The sequence below is a fragment of the Colias croceus genome, chromosome 13, assembly GCF_905220415.1.
Source record: "Colias croceus chromosome 13, ilColCroc2.1".
NCBI classification, from domain to species: domain Eukaryota; kingdom Metazoa; phylum Arthropoda; class Insecta; order Lepidoptera; family Pieridae; genus Colias; species Colias croceus.
This window is the reverse complement of record NC_059549.1, coordinates 9434758-9459889: the sequence shown is the minus strand read 5'-3', so window position 1 is coordinate 9459889 and position 25132 is coordinate 9434758. Positions and strand designations below refer to the sequence as shown.

General features: G+C 32.5%; 2 protein-coding genes across 2 annotated transcripts; both read right to left on the bottom strand.

Annotated features, from left to right (window-relative positions):
* Positions 1-270: 270 nt before the first annotated feature.
* On the bottom strand, positions 271-16563 carry LOC123696608 (dentin sialophosphoprotein). Its single transcript, XM_045642906.1, has 12 exons — positions 16137-16563; positions 15676-15752; positions 13684-15390; positions 13408-13484; positions 13273-13330; positions 12065-12269; positions 10361-10537; positions 9575-9692; positions 4854-5066; positions 2040-2135; positions 1355-1560; positions 271-835 (listed from the first exon to the last, which is right to left on the bottom strand). Exons 1-12 carry the CDS (start codon positions 16505-16507, stop codon positions 634-636), a joined length of 3507 nt encoding a protein of 1168 aa, XP_045498862.1. The 5' UTR covers positions 16508-16563; the 3' UTR covers positions 271-633.
* Positions 16564-17487: 924 nt separating this feature from the next.
* On the bottom strand, positions 17488-23114 carry LOC123696609 (PWWP domain-containing protein 2A-like). The gene is made up of 3 exons (XM_045642907.1): positions 22961-23114; positions 21561-22872; positions 17488-20531 (listed from the first exon to the last, which is right to left on the bottom strand). Exons 1-3 carry the CDS (start codon positions 23110-23112, stop codon positions 20382-20384), a joined length of 1614 nt encoding a protein of 537 aa, XP_045498863.1. The 5' UTR covers positions 23113-23114; the 3' UTR covers positions 17488-20381.
* Between the last annotated feature and the right edge of the window lie 2018 nt (positions 23115-25132).

Genomic DNA, 25132 nt, shown 5'->3' with positions numbered 1-25132 from the left:
TCTTCAACTCGACATTATATTTTTAGAAGCAATTTTAAATCGTTATTATTAAAAAGTTATTAGGACCGTTTCGGAAAGAAGCCATTTGTGAATAAGAACAGTGGGTAAATTTAAATTAAAAATTTAATAAGTATCTTATCAGCTGCTGCCACAGTTATTTTAAGGCCAAAAAAATTGAATTTTTGTTCATTATAATACGCCAACATTTTATATCAAAACAGTCATCAAAATTTTTGTGGGTTTACTGAGCTACTAAATAAAACAACCTCATAGAATGTAATATATGAATTTATTCAATTGGAAAGGCACTTTGCCACCAAAGGCACCCTTCAGCTGAAATTGTACTAATGAAACAACATTGTAAATAATTCTTTTAGCGTCCACTACATTCACGAATTTATCAAAACCACTATTATTTACATTATAATTAAATTGTTCAGATTCAAATTTATAACAATCGCAAAGGATATCCATATTGAAGTATAAAAAATATACGAGTTATTTATTATGGGTACGACGAATACAAATACAAATTCAAATAGTTTGAAATGATCATACTTTTTTGCGTTTGGTATCGTTGAGTATGTTGCGTAGAGCATTAATTATAGTTTTATTATTATTTATTATAGATAATTATATTTCGTTGTCTGTGATGACGAATTCGGCGGCGGACCCGTACTGCAGTATTCTGTTTTTGACGTCCTTCAGCTTGGCAATATAGTGCTTGTGTATCTTGGTGTTGGTGCGTGTGTATCGGAGGGCTGTTATCATCTTATCAGCAGTGTAATGCAGCCACAGAATGTTTGTGAACGGGTCGTAGTTCTTCCAATCGTTACTGGAACGAAAATAACATTCATTAGTACAATATTCTATGACATACTTTCTACACTGTCTTTTGAGAAAATGTTTTTGATGCTTTGTATATTATATATGGTAATTAATTTTATAGCATTGTATCTATTGGGAAAAAAATATTTTTCCATCTTTTTCATCAATTGGATTTTCTGACAATAGCGCACGGGATAGCGAGTAGTCGATAATAACGAACCTAACGTACTGTCATCTAGCTAAACCTGGATATTTTCCTACCTAACTTAACCTCATCATTTTTATAGCGATGTTAAACTAACCTATAGTATTTTGGGGGCGTTTTTCTGGATTTCGCAGTGATGTTGCGCATGCGCACACGGGACAGAGAGTAGTCGATAATAACGAACCTAACATACTCTAGCCTAGATAAACCCGGATATTTTCCTACCTAACCTAGCCAAATTACTTTTTTGGGTTTTTGACATTTTTTTTTGCATTTTTTGTCATTTTTTGTAATTTTTTTTCATTTTCCAACGTAACTCACCCGAGCCTCTCCCGCATGAGTCGGTACACCTCAAACTGATAGTCGCCGAGCGCGTCGAACAGCGCCTCGTCGTCCGCGAGGTCGCAGTACAGCGGTGCGGCGGTACTGCGCATGCGCGCACGGGACAACGAGTAGTCGATGATGGTGGCGCGCACGCCGCAAGAGAGCACGCGGTGCGCGCGGCCGCGGAGTACGAACGTCACGTACTGGAACATGGGAGAAATGTGTGAATATACTATCGATTTGGGAAATAAATGTATAGATCTGGCCATGTTATATCAAAATTACCTAATGGAATACGAAAAAAAATCTATATTGGAACACAAATAAACATAAACGAATATGGAAAAGATGTATCATCAACATAATCAATTCTAGAAGTTGAATGTTACCAATTTAAACAGGCGTGATTACAATTACGGTCATCGACAGATATGTAATGATGGTCATAAACACACCACCTAAGTTAACGTGGAAAGGATTACATCAATATAGACAATAGACGTAGTCTATAACAAAATAAATATAAATATTAAAAAATGAACTATAATCTTCACTATCCAAAGAACTACTTTACTATGAATACTATGTGACAACTATTCCAAAACGAAACATTTCAGTAACTATGCATTATCATTCTAACATTTTAAAATATTATTTTACAATAATCGAACACGTTTCATACCTTCTGATCGGTAGGCGCAATGAGCACGTTGCCCCAGTGCAGGTCACGATGCTCAAACTCCAGACCCTCCTCCGCTACGGCCAACGCGAACGCAATCTGTTGTAAAAGATAATGAATTAATATAGTTTCTTTTGCTATTTAAAATAAAAAGAAATTGTTTGCACCCATTGTATGGTAAATCAGACATAATAAATATTAAATACAGTTTCTTAACATCTATTGAAAATAAAATAAATGGACCACAGGACAAATAAAATAGTAAATCAAAGATATTATTAACAATTACAATTAACATACAAGCGCCTGAAATAAAAAATCATATACAATGTGATGTGTCTATACTATTCCTTCAAATAACATGATTTCTCCAAACAGAAAACATTTGTACCTGAAAATGCATATGAAAACTACCAAAATAAATACAAAATTCACTTATTGCATGTTTCAAAGAAAAAAAAAATACACATTATCAAAGCCAAAAATAAAATCAGTGTCTATGACACGTCCATTCAACTTGTTTTCGTTTATCCATTGACTCACACATTGTTTTGTTTACACGCCAAACAAATTTGTTTGTTAAGGTCGATACACTTAGGCGATACGTGTTAAATACATTATAATCAAACAAGAAATATCTATCGAAATAAGACGAAAAAAACACAAACAAAAACAAATTTTACAAAAAAAAAACACATGCAAGTTAAAAAATAAAAATAAAAAACAACGTGTCAGAAATGAAACTTCTTTGGCAAGATTCAAAGATACTAAAATCGACTTACTCTATGCCGTGTCGGTATTGCCATGACGCGACGTTGAAATTTTACTCTCAACGCGACTAAAGAAGTTTCACTTCGAAAAAAAAAAACAAAAAAAATCGCACCACACTCTGGTAACATCAAAAAGAAGCGGCGACACGTTTGAAGGATAAGTGAAAATCTAGTCAAGATGCAAAATAAATACTTGAACTAGAAATTCACTCACCATCCACCAGTGTCACTTTACGGGCCATGCGGGGTAAAGTGCTGAAAAAAAAACACAACATAAACAAAAAAAAAACTAGGTTAAAAAAATTAAAACAAAACATCTTAAAATACTGCTTGAATTTTGAAGTGAAAACGGCAGACTTTAGAAATTATCGTCTTTATTCGCAAAAATAATTATAGGTTAATCAGAATCTCACTTTAAAATATGAATTAATGCATGCTTTATATTGATTTTTTTTTACAAATGTAATTATTATTCCAACCAACAAAATACGTCACAAAATCATGTTTGGTGACGAAAATATCATCCAACAAGTTCTCACTTCAAAAATTAGCATAAAAAGTCAACATCAATATTACAACTAGCAATATAAAGTCACAGTTAAACAATTTACAATAAACAACGTCACGCTGACGTAGTTTGTGGGTAAATTATGCGCAATAATGCAATAATATTATAGTCGTCACATCATCGTGAGATGGCTTTACCACAACAATGTTTACAGGGAAATACGTCTGTACCTAACTAGTGTTTATTGTTTATGGCAAATTTAGTTTGTACACAGATAAATAGGCGAATCAATATTTGACGTTCGATTCGCCTAGAAGTTACTATACACTCATGTTTTGCGTCAATTGTAAGATATAGATATCTATAATGAGCCCTCGTCACAATGGGCAGCGTCGGGCGAGGCGAGACAATCACGATAGTGTAGAGGGCCTAAATGTCTATGATCGGCCTTCATGGTAGATGTTTATTGTTGAAGCATAGTCGCCGTAATGGCGGCAAACATCGTCGATTATTTGTTAAACCAACGGTGCTCATTGTGTAGAGGGCCCACAAGATTCATCTAAAAAATAATCGCTTGAGGTTATACTACCTACTCCTCTGTGAAAAGTTGTTCTGGTTGTACGTTTGCTAGATTTAAATGCAATTTCCAAATACATAAGACTTCTGACATTATGAATATCATATAAAGAGATCATTTATACATATGTCAACAAAATTATTGATTGGTGATTCATATAAATTTCAATATTGTTTGATGACCGTTTCAGATACGACCAAATTCATGGAAAATATTTGCACAATAGTTACTTTGCATAATTTTCTATGTAATCATTCTACGAATTCAGTTGCTAATCAGCACTGACCGTCTCAACCTATATAGTCAGCATGCCATTTTCCTTAAATTTAGCCGCATTTAATTTTAGTTTGGGAATACGATAAATAAAATACTTACAATACTTAAAACAAAAAAAAATATGCGTTCAAACTAAGTTCATCAAATCAGAAACAAACATTCTTGATTCCGTAACGGTTTAATATTTATCACTTTAAATTAGGGTGGCCATTCTCATCATGGTAAATATTACAAGTTTCTACTAGATAAAAAGATCAACCATAGGTATCCATACGTATGGATGGCTAGGCTACAAAGTAAGTAATAACAGCTAAAAATCTAAAACATAAAAACCATAATTGGTATAATTAGTAGTACCCAGTACGACCTCCTCCGATGTTGAAAGTATTTTTCATCCATGTCCAGGTCCATACTAGTTTGAAAGTAAAAATAACAAAAAATCCAAAAAAAAACACAAAAAATCCGCCACAAACCTGCTTATAAAGCTTGTTCCGCGTTGTTAAACTGGTATCCCTCTAGATCCTGTCCCGCGTTAGCTAGCTCTAACACTAGATAGTGTTGGTGCGGGGGCAACGCAGCGGGGCTGTCGTTATCGCCCGATACTTAACAGTATAGCTAGTTTACACTGCTAGACTTACAAAATCAACAAAAAATCCTGAAAAAATCACAAAAAATCCGCCACAAACCTGCTTATAAAGCGCGTATGCTTGCTCGGCGTTGTTAAACTGATATCCCTCTAGATCTTGTCCCGCGTTGGCTAGCTCCAACACTAGATAGTGTTGTTGTGGGGGCAATGCAGCGGGGCTGTCGTTCTCCGAGCCGGTGGTCTCGTCGTACAGCTCCCACAGGTCGAGCAGGCGGGCTGGGTACGGGCCGTATACTAGACGCGCGGCTAGAACCTGCGTAACAATAATCTTATCTTAATCTTAATATATATAAATCTCGTGTCAAAATGCTAGTCCTCAATGGACTCCTAAACCACTTAACCGATTATAATAAAATTCGCACACCATGCAGTTCGATCCAACTTGAGAGATAGGATAGTTTAAATCTCAAATCGTTTTAGAGAAAGCGGGCGAAGCCGCGGGCGGTAAGCTAGTGTTTATACATATATATTTAATTTTCACTGACATACTATAAATAATAATCAAGAAAATCGTCCGGGGAAAAACTCTGCCTACGCATCTCTTAGGTAAAGTTTCTAATGAGATTTAACATAATTACGACATTTTTTGTTACGCAGTCATTAGCTAATTGTTTATCATTTAGAAGCAACCATAATAAAATTTTACCGAACTAAATGCCAATGATTGGAGATAAAATTAACATTCCTTACTTATCCACCGCAAAAATTCACTAAATTAAGCGTATTCCTTTAGAGATACACTAGGAGCTAATTTTCTTTGTGCGTGTAAATTGTAGCTATGCAATGTGCAATAAAGTGTTTTTTATTTATTTATTTAAATCCTTATCTTTAGTTATTATGCACATACATTGGTAACTGTACACTACACGCATGGCTAGCCTCCCGTGGTCCATGTAAGCGCGTCATTGAATTATATAATTTAGCACATGTTTACCGCAGCGCAGTGTAAACGTTTCCCCTAACACAATGAGAAGTTGTTACACGTGCAATCTATTTAACACGTGATAGCTTACGTCTAGTGCAGAAAACCTAATATACTTCTTGTAATATACACAATTTGCATGTTACATAAATGTTCATACATGAAGTATTGTAACATTTTGATACCATGTTTCAAGCAAAAAGGAGAAAACTAATATAATATTTGATTCATATTCTTTTCAGACTTCATCAATCAACTAATTTTATTCACTTTTGGAAGTAGAAAAAACTAATCGGACATTAATGATTTTGTAATATCCCGAATCCATGAATATATTACACACGTTAATTTCTCACGTTAGGAGAACGATGTGTTTGTAATAAAAGATAATATTATGTGTACTTACTACTTATACGTTTTTATTGTCTATGTAGTTTAAATTAAGCGAACCAAAGAAATGCCGGAATTTGCATGTGTGCCAAAATCAATGAAAATAATTAAACTACCAAATAAATAACACTTTCAATGCCATCATTAACAGTCACCCTCAAATAATCATGTATGTAAATGCCTCATTAACTAATTACCAAACGTTACAAGATTAAAAAAAAAATACACTAATACGCGCCAAATCACCACGATTGACACAGATTCATTACGTCACCAGAACAATACATGGAACACAGCTGTTTAGAATCCTGATTCATCACTGAGTCACGGATTATATAACTGTGTGTGGTGAGAAATTCGATCGCGCTAATGTGTCATTAAAGTTTCTTGTTAAATGAGAATTATTTTAAAACAAACATGATGCAAGGTCTGACAAAGATTGACTGATAGAAAATTAACAGTTCATTATATTTTAGTTATCAATTTACTATTATATTTTAATTGTGTGCATAGTGTGTTGGGCATTTTGGTGATTAATACGGCATTTTGTAAACTATTTTTTTCAACAGTAAAAAGTATAGTGTATAACCGGTATATTATATTGTTGTTAACAGTATAGTTGGGAACCCTATTAAAAACGCCTTGGAACGCTTGTGAGGTCGAATATTACAGACACAGCTTGTATTTAGAAAATGATTGGTCCACTTGTCGATAAATTCAGGAATTGGGTCAAATGTTTTAGTGTTAAATGTTATCTTTGCTAATTACTGAAGACAGGGTCATAATTACATAAGGATCAATAATTTACGAGATGGACATGCATTAATTTAGTGAAAGCCATTTAATTGTGTGTGTTATCGTATATTTATAACGTCGTATAAAAACTTAGCGAGAAGAATTTTATTTCAACGAATTTGTAGTTTTTTGCTCATCGATTTTTCAATAATTATGTTCTCACGTATTCATTATAAATCACGGCCTTCGAAAACCCCGTAATATCCCAGTAACATAATTCAAGAGCAATATCTACAACCTGAAGGCCACCTCTATCTTCTACATTCTACAGCAACAAGAAATCAATGTCAAAAATGCCTTTTCCAACTCCAATCAAACACGCAAATCGTTACAAACAAACGCAAATACGTTATCACTTATCAGCATAAACAGAGTACACACATTACAGTGCAGTATACATAGATAGCTCGCTAATCAGTCTGGCCCATTTCCCTTATCATTGTTCAAGGCATACAAGACGTTAGTGTGAATGGATTCATTGAGATGGTATCGATTTCCTAAATATACTTCTTAAATAGACTCGATTGTTTTTTGTGGTAACCAATATCATAAAGAAGTAAAGTTTTTGAAATTCTGAGTTTGTATGAGATAATCTCTGTATCTACTAAACCGATTTTAAAAATATTCTATGAATGTCATAAGGTATATTTAATTTTGTTTCTATCCCGGGTCAACCAGGGCGGAGCCGACACCAACTAGTTATTTAATATCCCTAAAACAATGATGTTAACAATACGAGAGAAAACATAAAACTATAGTTACATTATTAACTATAGTTATAAAAGGCATACTCTTTTTTAACAAAAGGATGTGCATCGCTTGATTGCTTTAAAACAAATACTTTATGCATTTAAAATTCCCACACCACCGGTAAACTCAGTTATCATTTCCCCAAGGTTAATCAATGCAAAATACATTTTTATATACATATTTACAATAAAATATTAAAAATATAGTAGATAAATTCATACGTGATTTATTGTCGAGGTCATGACTCACAGTTTAAAGTACTGTTATCAAGATTGATTCTGTTTATTGTTATTGCGATTTTAATGCTAAATAGCTTAAACATTAATGCTTTCTTAGCAATAAATGTGACTTTCTTGTGAATAGTTACTCATATTTTATATTTAGACTTCGTAGTAAAATTTATATTCGTAATTTATTACAAAAGAACACGTTTTAAAGTATTCAGATAGTTGTCGATATAATCACGTGTGCATATAATAATTATTATCTTCATATACCTACACTATCTATCGGCAGACATACGTATATTGAAAAAATATGCACGATAAATTAATATTAGTATGAGCTTGCATGAAATAACGGTAGGAAGTAGGAATAGTGTTACAGAACATTTTATACACATCAATATATTATTTTAGATATGGATTTACTAGCTGACACCAAAACGAAAAGTAGTTTCATGTAATTTAAAACTGTTTTATTATATTACTAACTTACCACCCGCGGCTTCGCCCGCTTTGTCTAAAACCTAATAAATTATATACTAAAACCTTCCTCTTGAATCACTCTGTCTATTAAAAAAACCGCATCAAAATCCGTTGCGTAGTTTCAAAGATAAGCATACAAAGGGACATAGGGACAGAGAAAGCGACTTTGTGTTATACTATGTAGTGATATATGATTACTGTATTAAAATATTGTATCCAGTCTTTTTGTTAGACACGATAAATTTCTTGGATAATTGATTCAACTCTAATGTGTTTTTAATTTGAATATATAAGGCGTTAAAAGCCAACATATAGGTACTTTTCACTGGTGATTTTTTGCAAGACCGAATTTGACCTTATAAATTCATATACAAAGAAAGCCACGAGTTAAAGTTAGTATTTATATAATTTACATGACCTGAATACAGTGACTAATCCATTGTTTCTGATAAAGCCGTGATGTAATATTGCAAATTAAACATTATCATTTACTGTTAGTAATTATTTCCTGGTATTCATTTAGTCGTATTTAAATACAATAACATTTGCGCTGATTATTATCTGTAGTATCGTTGGCGGATCTTTATTTGTATTAGCGATTAGTTTGTATATCAATGGGTACGTATGAAATTTGCTTTAGTTTTCCTCGATAGTGTTTTAAAGTTCTGAAGAAACCCAAAACAAAAAAAAAATCAGTCGAAATAAGAATCTGCTTCTTTTTTTATACAGTGGTTATTAAACTTGAATTGGTCTAAATTTTATACTTATTTACTTAGGCTTTATTTACTTTTAATAGAAAACAAACTACTTTCCGGAGGAAAGTTCAAGATTTGGTGAAAACATTTTTTCAATTGATAACCTTGTAAATTTTAGATCGGGGTTAAAGTATATATTATAAGTTAGATAAAAAATTAATAAAATTAAAATTAGGCATACATATAAATAGTAACAACTTTGAAACTTTCCATTTGAAGTACCGTTCTGCTTTAAAATAAACTTTTCAATAAATAATGGCATGTATATTCTGTATAGAAGATTATTGCGCAATATAATGAATTTTCGCGAACAATACCGAGAGCAAAGTATACGAAATAATTTATATCCATAGTATATGAATATTCTGAGAATCAATTTATTAATACCGTCAATAAATAGTTTTTTTCAATAACCTTACTAATATTCAAATAAAACACATACCTTATTGAAGACATCAGTTGCATTCTCTACAGAATGTAAATCCAAAGTTTCAACGTTCTTCCCTTCATTTAAGTGACTCTCTATATCTGGTATCGGAGCGCCAAGAGCGCTCAATTCCCTAAAACGAGAAAAATTGTAGTTTAGAAAAAAATTTATGTATGTAAACAAAACATTCCTACGCAGGTATTAACATAAAAAAATCAATTACAAATTAACGCAAACTGCCCATGTTCATTATAATGTAAAATGCCACATCAAACATTACTGCAAATGTGCAATACACGGTTAGCTCCACCTTTCTCCTTAAGACCGTTTTTATCCCATCCCATTCCCCTCTATGGTAGGCAACACCCATAACGTTTGTTATGGACGTCTATGGGCGACGCACTTTGCCATCAACATCGGCCATTGCGTGTACTTGTTTGCCTTCCAATGCTATAAAAAAAATTGTGCGGTATTTGTCGCACACTTACTACTGTATCAAGTACAAATCATATTTGTTCCTATACACAAATAATATGTACAAACAAAACATTTTATCACACTAGTCAAGTTGTTACAAAAAACCCCACATCGCACATACTCGCATAGCAAAGAAGCAATATAACTTCACGAGTCAAGTCATTGAATTACACAAAACACCCCACATCTCACATACTCTTTGGGTTGCCTGGTAGTGATTGCTACCTAGCGATAAGGCCGCCCTTTGCTGTTTCTGTAGTCTTGTCTTTGTTTTATGTATTTTCAATGCAATAAAGTATAATAAATAAATAAATAAATACTCACATAGCAATCACAATCTCGGACACAATCTGGCCATAGTCCTTCTGTTTCTCCCCGTTGACCACGGTGTCCCCGTCCACCGGTATCACCTTGAGCACGCGCGCCCGCCCGTCGCCCGCGCGCCACAGATACACCTCGCCGTATACGCCCTCGCCGATCTTGCGGCAGTTCTTTAAAGCTCTGCAAGGGAAACTCTGCATTAGAAATTAGAATATATATATATACTAGCGGTCCGCCCCGGCTTCGCCCGTGGTACATATTAACGTTTTCTCTACATAAGAACCATCCTCGTACTTCAAGGAATATAATAAAAAAAGAATTATCGAAATCGGTTCAGCCGTTCTCGAGTTATGGAATTACAACGAAAAGTGGCATTGATTTTTATATATTAGAGAAGATAGTGCATCTATCTGCATTAGAATATATATATAATATACTAGTGGTCCGCCCCGGCTTCGCCCGTGGTAGGTACAAATTTCGAAATAAAAGGTAGCTATGTCCTTTCTCGGGTATTAAAATATCTCCATACCAAATTTCATGCAAATTGGTTCAGTAGTTTAGGCGTGATTAAGTAACAGACAGACAGACAGAGTTACTTTCGAATTTATAATATTAGTATGGATAAGTTCAATTAGTCCTTTGTGATGCTACAAGTTAAAAAGTTATTTAGCAAAGCTAGTTATGTAAGTTAATGTGTATTGCAAGCAAAGTGACATCTTTTTGTCATTCTACGACTCTGAAAGTGCAGTTCTACATTATAAAACTGGCAAATTGGCTATTTTGTCACAATATGTTATGGCTCTACAAAATTTGTACATCTTAAGAATATGTATACTCAAACCATTATGTTTTATGCATTTATTTATTTATTAAAACACAGCAAACTATTGCTGAAGTTAAGCCATGGAAGTAAATGTTAGAAAAAATGACACTCTGTCTGCCTGTCCTACACTTGATTGCAAACAGCTTTGTATGCCCTGGATTCTAAGGTCCCGTTGTTTAAACACTCAGGCATTAGTCACAATTATGGCCACAAGCAAAGCAATGTGAAAACATATAACATTAAATGAAGATGAGTTACATGGTTATTTTAAAAATTAGATTAAATTGAATAACAAATACATGCATGCGTCTGTATATAGATAGTCAAAAACCAATAATTTACGTAAGAAAAAGTTATTACACATGTGAATTTATTTTTGTGTGTTACAGATATCTCATGGGTATTCATTAAATTATGAAAGCTAAGTGAACACACATTACTTTCATTTTTAACATGGATTTCAACACAATTTTAACCTAGTTTTAATGATTCCACAAAAAAATATGTACATTCAAATTATGTTTAGAAAAAGCAACATAGGTACCTACATACATTACCTAATTATGTCTATTTATATGTCACTTTGTAATTAACTAATTTCCTTTAAAAATTAAAGTAAGTAAGTAGGTTTAATGAGCATTTTCGTTGAGAGGTTATGAAAAAAATCGATAATAACCTATGCTTGAAAACATTTTAAAAAATACAACATAAATGTAGGTAGTAATAAAAAAATAGCTCAAGCACATGGCATTTATTACCAAACAATAGTTTCGATTGCCTCCATTTTGTTATTTACATGACCTACAAAACGTTTGTTTGTATGAACATGTGTTGTGCGTTAATTGGACGCAATTTAAAGCAAATAGCACGATGAATTTACTCACGTATCTGGATAGCATTCATCAAACAATAGCGCATCTGTCTGGTTGCAGCGTCGTAGGACGTAATCACGCGCTGCACTTGCAGTACTCGGACGGCTTGTCGTTTCATGAAAATTGTCTAAGACAGTGACGTCTTCGTCCTCCGAGTCACCGAGCGAGAGCTTTGATAAGTCGACAACCGTATCATCACAATCCTCGGACAAATATCCTGAAAACACGAGACATTTCGAGATCGCGTCGTGACACATACAAGGAAGTGAATGACAACTTTCCCCGTGACTAATAATTACGTAGAAAACAACACAAAGATGCCCCAATTATATATTTCTACAAACTCACCTGAGTATTGCAGGGAAAGATGCATGCACTTGGCTTTGGACACTTTTTGTTGAACAAAGGCGTAGAACCAAGCTATTATCCCGTTAGGGATAATGTATGGCTATGGCAGTCAAATAGTCCACAGTCAAAACAACTTAGCACAAAGTATTTTGTCCTTGTATTATATAATAATACAATCGGAAATATTCACTAACAATGTAGCACGTTCTTTTAAAACAATAAAAATAAAAATTTAACAACACAAGAAGCTTGCGTCTGCTTCCGTGATTTTTAATTAATTGTTACGTTAACGTATGATATACGTAAACGTGACGAGAAGAGTGAGGACAGGAGGTGAGCTCACGTTAGTGTTGCCACGACCCTAATTATTATTACCTCAAATTGAATTTCATAATTTGTAAAAAAAAGTTTGAATTAAAACCTGTAAATCGTACGATATCAATTATTCAATTTTTAGTTAAAGTAATATAATCTTAGAAAGTTACTCTTATTACGGAATTACAAAAAAAAACTTAAATTGGTACATAATAACTACTTTTACAATGGGTAGTGTTCAGTAATATTGTTAATTCTCATAAGAAATTTACAAAAAATATAGAATTCATTCGAAAAGATTACTCTTAACATTTTATTTTTATATTTTGTTTAATATTAATATTTCTGAGAGATATATTTTTCCCCATTTTTATGTAAACAGAATAAGATGGCAATATTAGGCATCCGGTTTCACTACAGATTAAAAATTATGAGCTGTACAGTGTTACTAGCTATAAAATACAATAATTAACACTAGATGTATTATCTTTAAAATTTAATAACCGATATTATTTTAAATTGGAAATGTTAAAATATATTAAATTGTAAATATTTACCTTTCGAATCGTCAAAGGCAGCCGAAGAACAAACGCTGGATCTTGATTCATTAGAATCCTAGAAGATGAGACATAATTTACAATAACTTTGAATTGATTCGTAAATTTAACAAAAAATAATTAAAAACAACTTACTAATTTAATTGTTGACCTGATGGGCTTTGAAACAAAAGTACTTCTGCGACTTTTAATTGATTCATTGTGAAGTGAAGCTGTAAAATAAACAATAATAAATATTTTCTGTACATATAAAAATCAATAAATTTCGTATTTTATAAATAATTCTAGACCTGACATTACACTGCAACTTTTGCTGTTGATGTCAAATTGATGTTTCTTTCATTACTTTTTAAATTTAAAGACTGCATGCAGTTTATATATCTTTGAAAATGTATTTTATAAATGTCTTACCATTTAAATCTTGCAACTCAATTGTGGCTATTACACTTTGCCTATATTTCCTTCCCTTATTCTCCAATGGTTCAATATCAAGCATTGAATAATCTGTACCGTCTACCATTGTCGTCATTCTTCTATAAATACTTAAGGACCTTTGCCATTTTTTTCCTGGTTGCAGAACTATAGGATGTTTTATTTCACTAGTATTAAGGGACATATTGCTAGTCAGTCTTATACTTTGTCTTGTTGTGATTGAAGGTCTACAACTAGTGTCTGGTCTGTTACTCTTTCTCACAGTGATAGATGATCTTGGTGATTGTGGGACTTTAGTTCTTCTTGTTATTGTATTACTTGCACCAGGTTCATCATCATTGGAACTCAATGTTTCAGTAATTGTATTGTCTTTTTCACTTATTGTACTAATTACATTACCGGTGTCCTCCGGCTCCTTTTTATCTGCTATTGTAGCCTCATCATCTACACCTAAATTATTAATACAGCTTATAGAATTATCTAGAGTAAAGAAAAATGAATCATTCGTCATTTCGTTCCTTCTTCTTGTTGTTACGAAATTCACAGTGACGTCTTTTGTATCATCTGAATCTGTAAATGTTTCTGAATCTCTGTTTTCTGAAACTGTGCAGTTTTCTGGCGAAGAGTCAAAAGAGTCCCTATCTTCATTAATTTCAGATGATTTATTAGTTGTATCTGAAGTAAAGCTGGCATAATTATCAGTAGAAATGCTGTCATTAAAATCAAATTCTGCGTCAGATTTTTGGTTTTTATTTAAGTACTTCTCTAGAATAGATTGGCTCAGTCTTTGAATCTTAACAATTGGTTCTTTGTTTGTTACAGTATTATTCTCTATTGACTCATTTTCACTACATGTATCATATAAAGATCCAGATTCCGCTTTTTGTGTATTATCTAAATCACTGTTGGATGTAATGGTTTCCATTTCATTCTCAATATTTTGTTTATCATTTGAGAAGCCCAAGAAAGGTTCACTAGGTAATTCATCATCAGTATAAGTCATAGAGCAGTTCATAGTAAGTTGATCATTTATTTCCTTGTATTTATTTAATACTTCCATTTCGGCAGTCTTATTCACATTTGAGAAACCAAGAAATTTGTCATTTTCTGAGACTTGTAGGACACTAGCATCTTGCGGTTGTGATGTTTCTAACGAGTTTGTTGCAATAATCTCGCCTTCTTTAGATTTAGTAACATTGCTATCATTTTTGGAGAAATCAATAACAGCAATACAAGGATCATCTGATTTTAAATGTTTTAAACCATCTACTGCTGCATTTATTTCTTTACTAACATGTCTTACTGGAGTAGATCTGTTATTTTGCTCAATATTTTCATAAACATCACTAGTTCTGTTTTCTATTATGTTTGTTAAATTATGATTTGAATTAATAGTGATAGGTGAATATTTGTAAATAGATTTCCCTCTATATTTTTCATGAAATGGTGTGCTACAAAATGGTGATGTGCCCACTTCTGAGCTTCTTAGTTGGCTTATTTTTCTATTGGGTGTGAATGATAAGAGTTTGTCCTTTTCAAAGTCAGGGTTATTAAACATTGATAGATTTCCATCAATGTCTTCAATAGAGTCATTGCAACTTTTTGAGCTATTCAACTCTTTCTCTATGTGTAGTTTATATGATTTAATATCAGATTGATTGAAATCAATATTTTCTTTGCTTGAATCTAAAAATAAATTATAAATTTGATCATGAGATATCAAGTCTTGATATAAGAAAAAATGTGTGCGTGTACTAGTATACACATGTAAGAAGTGAAACTTATTTATGACCTTATTTTTCAAAAAATAATTTACTATATGCAACTTCACAGAAATACGTCGAATCACGCGTGGTAGGGATAAGAAAAAGATGGAAGGTAACGGAAAAATGTCACACGTAACAAAAAAAAATAATTTTTTTCCAAGCCCGATAAAGAAGTTTCACTTCAATAAATATATGTATTACTTACCTGAAGTATCAGAGCTGGAATAATTCACTTTCTTAATGATTTTTTGTTTTCTTTTTCTATAATATTTCTTGTTTTTCCTTGAAATTAAAAATAATGATAACATTAAACGCACACTACAATTATTAACATAAATTTTACTTGAATGATATTTCTTCTACTTTTAGTAATCCAAACATACTTATTACCTATATCAAATTATCTTATTTCATTAAATAATCGAACAATAAAACAATTCAACCTTACAAAAACAAACATAATTTTTGTTTTAATATTGTAACAACATGAATGTTCCTTTTAAATTTTTAGATTTTTAAATTATAAAGTAAGTAAGAGATTGTCAACTGTGGACAAAACCCCTATAAATAATATAAGATCAAAAAAAAATGAAGGTAAGTACAAAGTACTTATACAGAAAGACTTTACAAACTCCACAAAATTATTAATTTCTATTTATAACTTACTTTTGTTCATTGTCTTTGAGATCACATTTAAATATTGGTGAATTTTTCGGTGGGGATGAACGAAGTAGTTGATCGAACAAATCTTCGGGTTTATTAACCCGTAAAGATTTATCCGGGGTCAAATATGTGGACCTGGACGTAGACTCTCTAATAATTTCTGGTTCTTTTAGTCGTTTCACATATTTTTTCTTGCGTACTCTATTTGATGCTGCAAATTGATTAGATACTCCTAAACAAGAAAGTTCGCGTTTAGCCTGTTTAATGTTTTCTATATAAAACGCATCGAAAACAGAACTCTTCGCATCAACAATTTGCTTCACATCTCTAGGATCCAGCCCAGTTTCCTTTTTAGATTTATAGGTTCGCCTCATTTTCGGTTTTTGCGCTCAAACAGTCTTAGTTCAGCTTTTTAAAATATTTACAAATGTTTTCAAGTTTCATCTTTTTCAAATTCAAAAATACGTTTGACTTTGACACTTACGAATTATGTTAACATGTCATATGAGGACGAGAGACATTTCAATTTTATTACCACCAACAAAAATATTTAAATCTCAAGTAGGTACCTAACCTAGGTAAATTAAAAAAAGTTTGTGTGCCGAGCACACGTGTTTCTGCGTGTTTCTGACACTACTTCTAATACCTAATCTGTGCACTACTTGAAACTTCTTTGGCATGATTCAAAGATACCAAAATCATCGCCTTACTGCGCCTTACGCAAATGAAGAAATCTGCTGGTTCTATATCTATTCAAGGTTATATTATAATGCAGCACAATAATCTCAATTACGACATAATGCACAATAATCTCAGGATAATACTCGATTAATTTGCGCTTACAAATAGTAACTTATTATTGTATAAATTACACTATCTTTACACTTAGATATAAGTTCTAGCTTTTGACTTTCGTTCGCATTCGGATAAAAAATCGAAACCATTTTAAGTTTTCAAATTTGCCTGAAGTCACAAAATAGGTACATTTTCTTATAATCGGTCTAGCGATTTAGGAGTGGTCACAAAAAAAAAACAGAAATATAAATTATCACTTGGTATATCGTACAAGAAAGCTTCGCTTTCCGCCTTCTGTGGTTCACTGTATGTATACGGATATTGTACTAAATTTGTCCCACGGTTTCACCCGGATTGCTCTGCTCCTGTATATATAGATTATAGCCTTCCTTGATAGATGGTCTATCTTAACACCGAAAGAAATTTATCAAATCGGACCAGTAGTTCCTGAGTTTAGCGCGTTCAAACAAACAAACTCTTCAGCTTTATAATATTAATAATAAAGTATTCAGCTTTACACTATTGATAATAGAGTATAGATTAGCACTAATACAACAGATTTAAATGCGAATATATATAATTTTTAAGACCTAGACTGATTGAAGAGGAAGGTGTAAATGTAGTGGGATCGTTAGTAGGTACCTAATATAAATAAAATTACTTTTAATTTGTACACTTAAGATTCTATATTTATTGAAATACAATTCCCGTAGTAAGTAATTTACAAATGACACAAGTAACAGAACGCAATCCAATAAAAAAATAATAACTTTATAACTACAAGACAAAGATCATGAACCTTTGGCAAAATTTCTTTCACACATTGTGATTTCATTTCCACATAATATGTAATTGGACCATGGACCATAAAAGGTTTTTTATAGGTCCATGATAAGGACCATTTAAGTAATAAACACCGCCAATTGCATTATAAGCAATTACATTATGAATAATATATTTTTGGCGCTAAGAAGCATATATAATGTTTATGTATATTAGAGTAGATTTTTTTCACATTGAAGGTAGAGTTGAAAGTTCTAAAGGCGCCTTTAGATCGAGGCATTCATATACTTAATTTTCATATAAGAATTAATATTTTCTACATTTAAATCGCATTACTTTTCTGATATTTAGCAATAAGAACATCAAATGAAAAATGCATCTTTTGCATTAGGTAGGTATGCTAAGCGTCTTTAGGCAGTGGTCCACTCGTTTTACCCCAGAAAGACACTGAATCGTTTAAAATTTCCTACATTTAGTTATGAACATCTACGAAAATTGACAATAAAAATTGCAAAACATTAGATAGCACATTGTAACACTGTAGATACAGTTAATTTAAATTTCAAGCTTGAGGTGCTTGCTGACTTGCAAAATACAGCACGAAATACTATGATGAAATACAAAATACTAGTATTTTTGACAAAATACCTGACATATGAATACCTTATTAAACACACATTACTTTTTGATAAAAGTTGATAAAACTTTAACTCAATTTTCACACCTGACCCTGGAATATCTAGTAATCAAAAATTTATATGTATAGATGTTGCAAGAACCTATTTATTATTTTAACAAATGCAGAATTAAACTTGCAATATAAGACAAAGAGGAACCACCATATACAGGCCTATTTAGGAACAATATACAAAAACATTAGTCTTTCAACCAATATGCAATGGATTTCGCATTTTACAAGTATACATTTAATTTGATGTTGAAACTACTAAGAAAATTCTTACAAATTATAACCCCCTATATTTAAATAATAAATGTTTTAACATATAAATTTAAAACTAAGTATAGAGAATTCATTATATCATCACAGAACACATAATAAGGAGAACTAAACGAATTCACAAATAAATCCCTCAACATATTCTAAATAAAATACTTATAAAATAAATAACAGTTTTTACAACTTCTCTCAGTTATATAAAACCAAGTAAACAAAAAAATTATATAAAATATTGCTTTTTTTTTCTATGGTTTCTGATAAATACGAAATGTCATAGAAATGGCAACAACTCTTAAGAATGTATAAGTAATAACCTAAGGAAAAATACATTTTAAAATAAATTTTATAACAAAATAAATTGAAAATAAAGAAATAACAAACATTGATTATGAATGTCAGTCAATTAGAACAATTTCCTAGCTATACTTTATGTAATTGTTTTGAAATTAGCTATTATTTGTATTGTATTTGTATTGCACATTTTTCCTTTTAGTAATGAAAATTGTAAATACTTTTATCCAGAAAACAATTTAACCCATAGACACATAGTTTTGTTGTTATCTTTAGAGCTAGCGCGCAAGAGCAACTTTTGTCTCCGCGACTATTTTGTCTCTCCCATCAACTCTATGGGCTAGTAAGAAAGTGCGCGCACGTAGCGACGCAACTCCCCATAGAGTTGATGGGAGAGACAAAATAGTTGCGGAGACAAAGTTGCTCTTGCGCGCTAGCTCTAAAGATAACAACAAAACTATGTGTAAAACTATGTGTATTATGTGCCAAGTCAGAAGAGAAACAACTATAAATTCACATAAGTTTGCATATTACCTTTAAACATAAATTATAACATCTGTTAGGCTAATGGTTCATTACATAATTTATCAAACGGCATGAAGTTTTTAATCACTGCAACCAATAAGCTCATGGAACATATTTTACTCTATTTAGAACAAAATTCTTTTAATGGCAGTACCTATTACATCAATCTATCTATATCTACCTAATAGGAGTTTATAGAGACCATTTTCATAACAGTCAATTGTTGGAATTTTTAAACCATTTCACTCATTCATATCAAGTTTTATTTTCAACTATTTATATGTATAAGCATATTATATACAATAAGGAATAATGATTGCAACTAAGATGCAATTTGGAAATTAAAATGCTTGTAGTCATTTTTTTAACTCAAGTGTACACAAATGGGTTATTTTATAAGGATATTACCCATATATGTGCACTAACTCTTGATTACTATGCAAATTCTACAATTCAAAATTAAAATCATAATATAAATATGTAGTATAGTTTTTAAGTGGCTGTCATTTATTAGCGGCTGGAACAATATCTGTGCAAATCCATTCACCACATGTGCACATAAAGGTCTATTCAAATCTATCAATTAAAATACTACATTTCAATCAATTATTTGGACTGATAAATAAAGTCTTCTATTTCATACAGTTAGTTTTATAATCCAATATTATTAGTTTTGTAGCAGTTATTTTGTAAGCAAAAAGTCTCTAAGTTTGTATAGTGTGAAAACTTGCATAGCATTCAAGGTTTCCTATTTACACGAAAGAATAACCTATTTAAATACAATAACTCACATCTCTTACTAATTACACTTACGTCTAATGGTCAATGGTTTGTGCAGATAAAAATATTTGAAATATCACATTAATTTTCAATTCGGCAGTACGTCTAAATCACATTTACGAGAACACATCGATGGGGCGCGGCGAGACGGTCAAGTGCGTGGGGCTGGCCAGCGGATCTGCGTGAGATTCGTTCCGTTTAGCCTCTATCGTTGCTTGCTTCACAGCCTCTTTGTAGGGCCCCCTTTTTTTCTTGTTAAAGCGTACCTGAAATGTTAAGTTCAAATTGAATAAAAACAGTGCTAATTGGTAAAACTATGTTATGCCAATTCAAAAGTGCTTTTAGAAGTCTAATTGAATAAATAAATGTATAAGTTTGAGTTAGTTACGGCATGTATAAGTATGGATTATGACCTTAATCCTGATGGAGGCCAGTGTCCCTGCAGTGGGGAAATATATGGGCTAATAATGAAATGTAATTGAGCTTTTAAAAACAATCAGATGTGTTAATTTTTAGTTATACCATAATGGTGAAAGATTATAAGGATGGATGTTTGTTACTTATTCATACAAAAACCACTGAAAGGATTTTGGTGATAAAAGGCAGTGAAAAGTGATGTAGTATATGTGCCATTGGAACACATAAGCTATTGAAATGTTTGCTTTAGCGCGGCTAGTTCCTAGTTTAACACAACTTTCTGCTTAACTGTTATGTTATTGCTCATGTTCTAATGAATGGATTGTGATGAATGTCAGTAAGTGCTGATTTACACAGGGTCAGTAGACAAGTCAGTCGCGGCGCCGAATTTCGGCGCCACGACTGACTTTAACTGTTTACATAGACTTCAAGCCTCTGTACTGACTTCAAATCTGTCTACACAGGGTTTTTTTTCGGGTCAGCACTGATTTGCGTCGAATTTGTAGTCAGTTACTGACCCTGTGTAAATCAGCACTAATACATTGTTACACATGTGATACAAATGCATGGAGGTATTTTAATAAGGACTCATATTAATAGTGGCCAGGGTATTAATGCAGTGTTGATGGGCAAAATATAAAATAAAATATGAACCTTTAAGTCATAAGCCTTGGCATATGTTAGGCATTGTTATTATTGGTTGAGTACACATAGAATAAATCTTACAAATAGCAGTTCTGTAAAGGCAACAGAAGATTATACATTTATGATATGAATTATGAACTAATAAGTTAAATGTATCCAAAATTTAAAAGAGAGAATAGGAAAACAAGTTAAATGAAGAAATAAATGCAGATAGCTTTAAGCAAATAATATACCTTATAGTCTTCTAAGAATGGGCATAAACTATCACATGGCATGAGGGATGATGTTGTAGAAGCGAACCATGCAACATGAGCACGAGATGTAGGTGTAACACTTAAAACCCGGCCAGGCCACCAGGGGAAGCCGACAACCTTGCCCCAAACTATATCACCAGGCGAGACTCTAAGCAACTGCCCACCGATACCTTCCGAATCAGCTGGGAAGTCAGGAACCGTCTCACTCTCACAATCATCAGACATATCCTCACGACATTCATAGGAATTACTGCTCAGTCGGCGCAAACTTATTGAAAGTTTTTGCTTTAAACAACTGTCTTTTATATTGTTAAAATAATCATTTGAATCACCGTCACTTTTACTCGAGTTTTCATCACGTTTTCTAGGAACTCTGTGCTTCTTTTTGTGTTTGACTTTATGTTTGTGTTTCTTTTCTAGAGGGTCAGATGGGGGGCTTTTAGCGACATTGTTTCTTGGTGATAGTGCACCAATATGTTTTGGTGAATGATTATTCCATGTTTCAGGTTTTACAGCAGTTTTCTTAGCTTGTTTTTTAGCTTTTTTCAAAGCTTTCTTAACTGCTTTCGAACCTATTTTTATAGGTTTCGACATATCACATACACCGGAATCCTCATTGAAGTCACCGTTAAGAGGTGGTATTTTAACGACGGTCCCCTCACCCTCACCGAAACATATTTTGAGAGTTCTTGCACTAGAGAAAAGATTACTAAATGCTGCATCACTGTCCTTGTTATCACCAATATCACATGTATTATCACCATTATCAGAAACACTAACGAAAGCTAGCTCCCGAGTCACTTTTTCACTATCATCACACTTTTCACTTTTTACACTTTTAATTTTTTCACTACTCTTCTGATAAGTTTTTGTTGACTTCATTGCACTCGTTATTTCGCTAGGTTGCAGTCTAGATAGCTTAGGTATCAACATGCCCTTCATCATCTCTTTTTCTATTTTTGATGAGTCAGACCCTTGCTTAGATGTTTCATCGTCAGAATCTAATTTACGTTTTTTGGACACGTCCACGTTTTCATTGTTTTCATTGCAAATGCCTTGACAATTAGAACACAACACTTTTCGAGGTCGCAGCCGCACCGTCATCTTTTGGCGTGGTTGTGGTTTGGTCTTGGGACCTTGCTTTTTAGTTTTTTGATCCTCATTCGCATATTGAGGCTCTTGGTATGTAAATCTTTGACTGGCGGAATGTAATTTCTCGTCTTTAATGGCATTTTTCTCTGTTGATTTTGTGAAAGCTGGATGAAGGCTATACACACCGAATGGTAAATTACTGCAAGGAATTAAATATTTTCATTAATTTAGAGCAAATTATACTACAATCGATAAACTTAAAGTTGAGTTATTACACTAATACATACCCCTTATTAGAATCTAAAAGTACACCTTGGAATTTTTTAGTCTCAGTTGAATAAGAAACAACCAGTAAATCTTCTAAAGCTTCTTCAACATAAACTAAAATTTGTGAATTCTTTTGAATCGTCATATCGGCTGTTGCTAGAACAGCCGCCATATTATTTTAATTTTACAGACTATTTATTATGAATCTGTACGAATAAATTTCTACTTTATCTGTAGACGACTGTTCCATTCCATTCCATTCAATTAGATGTATTATTAATAAATATCATTTATAAACATTATCATTATAGCTATTATTTACAAAAATATGAATTTCATTAAAATAATGTAGCAGAGAATCATCGCTTTAATCACCAATGCAAACTTAGCACCCCATCAATGGAATTTTGGGTCGAAAACGACCTTGATCGATAGGTTTCCGTTAGGTCCTTTAAGGTCCCACAATTTTTTCGTTAGGTCCCTTAGAGTATATATACTATCTATAGAGTGCGAACAACCAAGTGGGAACAGTAGGCACAGGTGGGAACAACACGACGCTCCCGCCGCGAGCGCTCGCAGTCGTGGTTGAGTGCTCACGAAGTGCGTTGCTCTGGATTTTTTTTCATATTTACGAATAAACATGGTGAAGTGTGCAATCTTGCAAAAACGATACTAAAAAATACACAAACTTGAAATCCACTATCACATTTCATCAGTAAGTCGATTGTTATACTTATTTTTATGAAAACAAATCTAGCATCGCGGGGGTGAAGGGTAGGTGGGAGGCGGACACGCGCAGGCTCGCTCGCGCGCCTCACTGCCGCCACGTGATCGTAGTGATGTGACCTGACCAACGCTGTACTCGATATAAAGTTTACTAGAAGAACTATATTTGAACAAATTATTTATTTAACTTTAAAATTAAAACTCTTTTAGAAATGTATTATAAATAAATTTGTGGTGTGTTTTTTATGATACACTTTCTTATATTATGAATGCGAATATATTATAGTGTAAATGTAAAGTATGTAATGTTACGATATATATTTTCTGAACCGCTAAATTGATTTTGAAGATTTTGATGGAAAAAATTAAATAAAAAATTGTTAATATTGTTTATTATATTATCATTTTAAGTTATTAATTATTCCTTCATATTTTTTACCATTTTTAAAACAATATTATTATTGTTTGATTTATTATTAAAGAAATAACACTAAACCAAATTAACTTTATTATTTAAAAAGTACTCACGTTTTTCTGATATTCCAATTAAACAAATTTTTAAAGTACTTATAATTAATACAAGAAAATTTCTTATATAATATTTAATATTCAAATGGAATAAACAAACTTTATTCAGTTGGTAAACAAATTTAAAATTTCATATATTTATACTTAATTCATATATTTTTCCTTTAATAAATTATTGAACATAAAATTTACTTATGATACATATTTATTTACATAACTTATCGATAGTTCAACACGCAATTGATACCTACCCATCCCTATTTGCAACACACACCTATATAGTATCTATAGCTCATCTGCCTACGATGCGCACTATGCAATTTGTGCAATACACTCGCTCTATACTATTGTAATATATATACTCTAAGTTAGGTCCCCTTTAGTTTTTTTTATAAATATTTTTTTTTAATTTTGGGTATAAAAAAATTACACTTTAGCACCTCATCCATAGCAAAATTGGCGAATTTTATCAAAATCTTTTCTTTACCGTTAGGTCCGTGTAACGAAAAAATTGTGGGACCTTAAAGGACCTAACGGAGACCTATCGATCTCTCACGCGTCCTACTATAAAATACAGATTTAGTTACGCGCAAATAACGTGCGTAGGACGTGCGAAGGTAGGTCATTTATTCATTTATCAAAATTCTATGGATGGGGTGCTAAAGTGTATTTTTTGTATACCCAAAATTTAAAAAAAAATGTTTAAAAAATACGTGTAGCACTCGAGGACTGCCGCGGTAAAGCTATTGCATGCTATGCCTTCAAGCCACACCTCCGCCCGTCGGAGTGGGGAGCGTGAGGTTTTTCGTTACGGAATTTCTGGATTCGGTCCCCGCGCTCAAGGCCCGCGATAGAAGCTATGCAAAAGCTTAAAAAAATTAAAGGGGACCTGACGAAAAAATTGTGGGACCTTAAAGGACTTAACGGAGACCTATCGA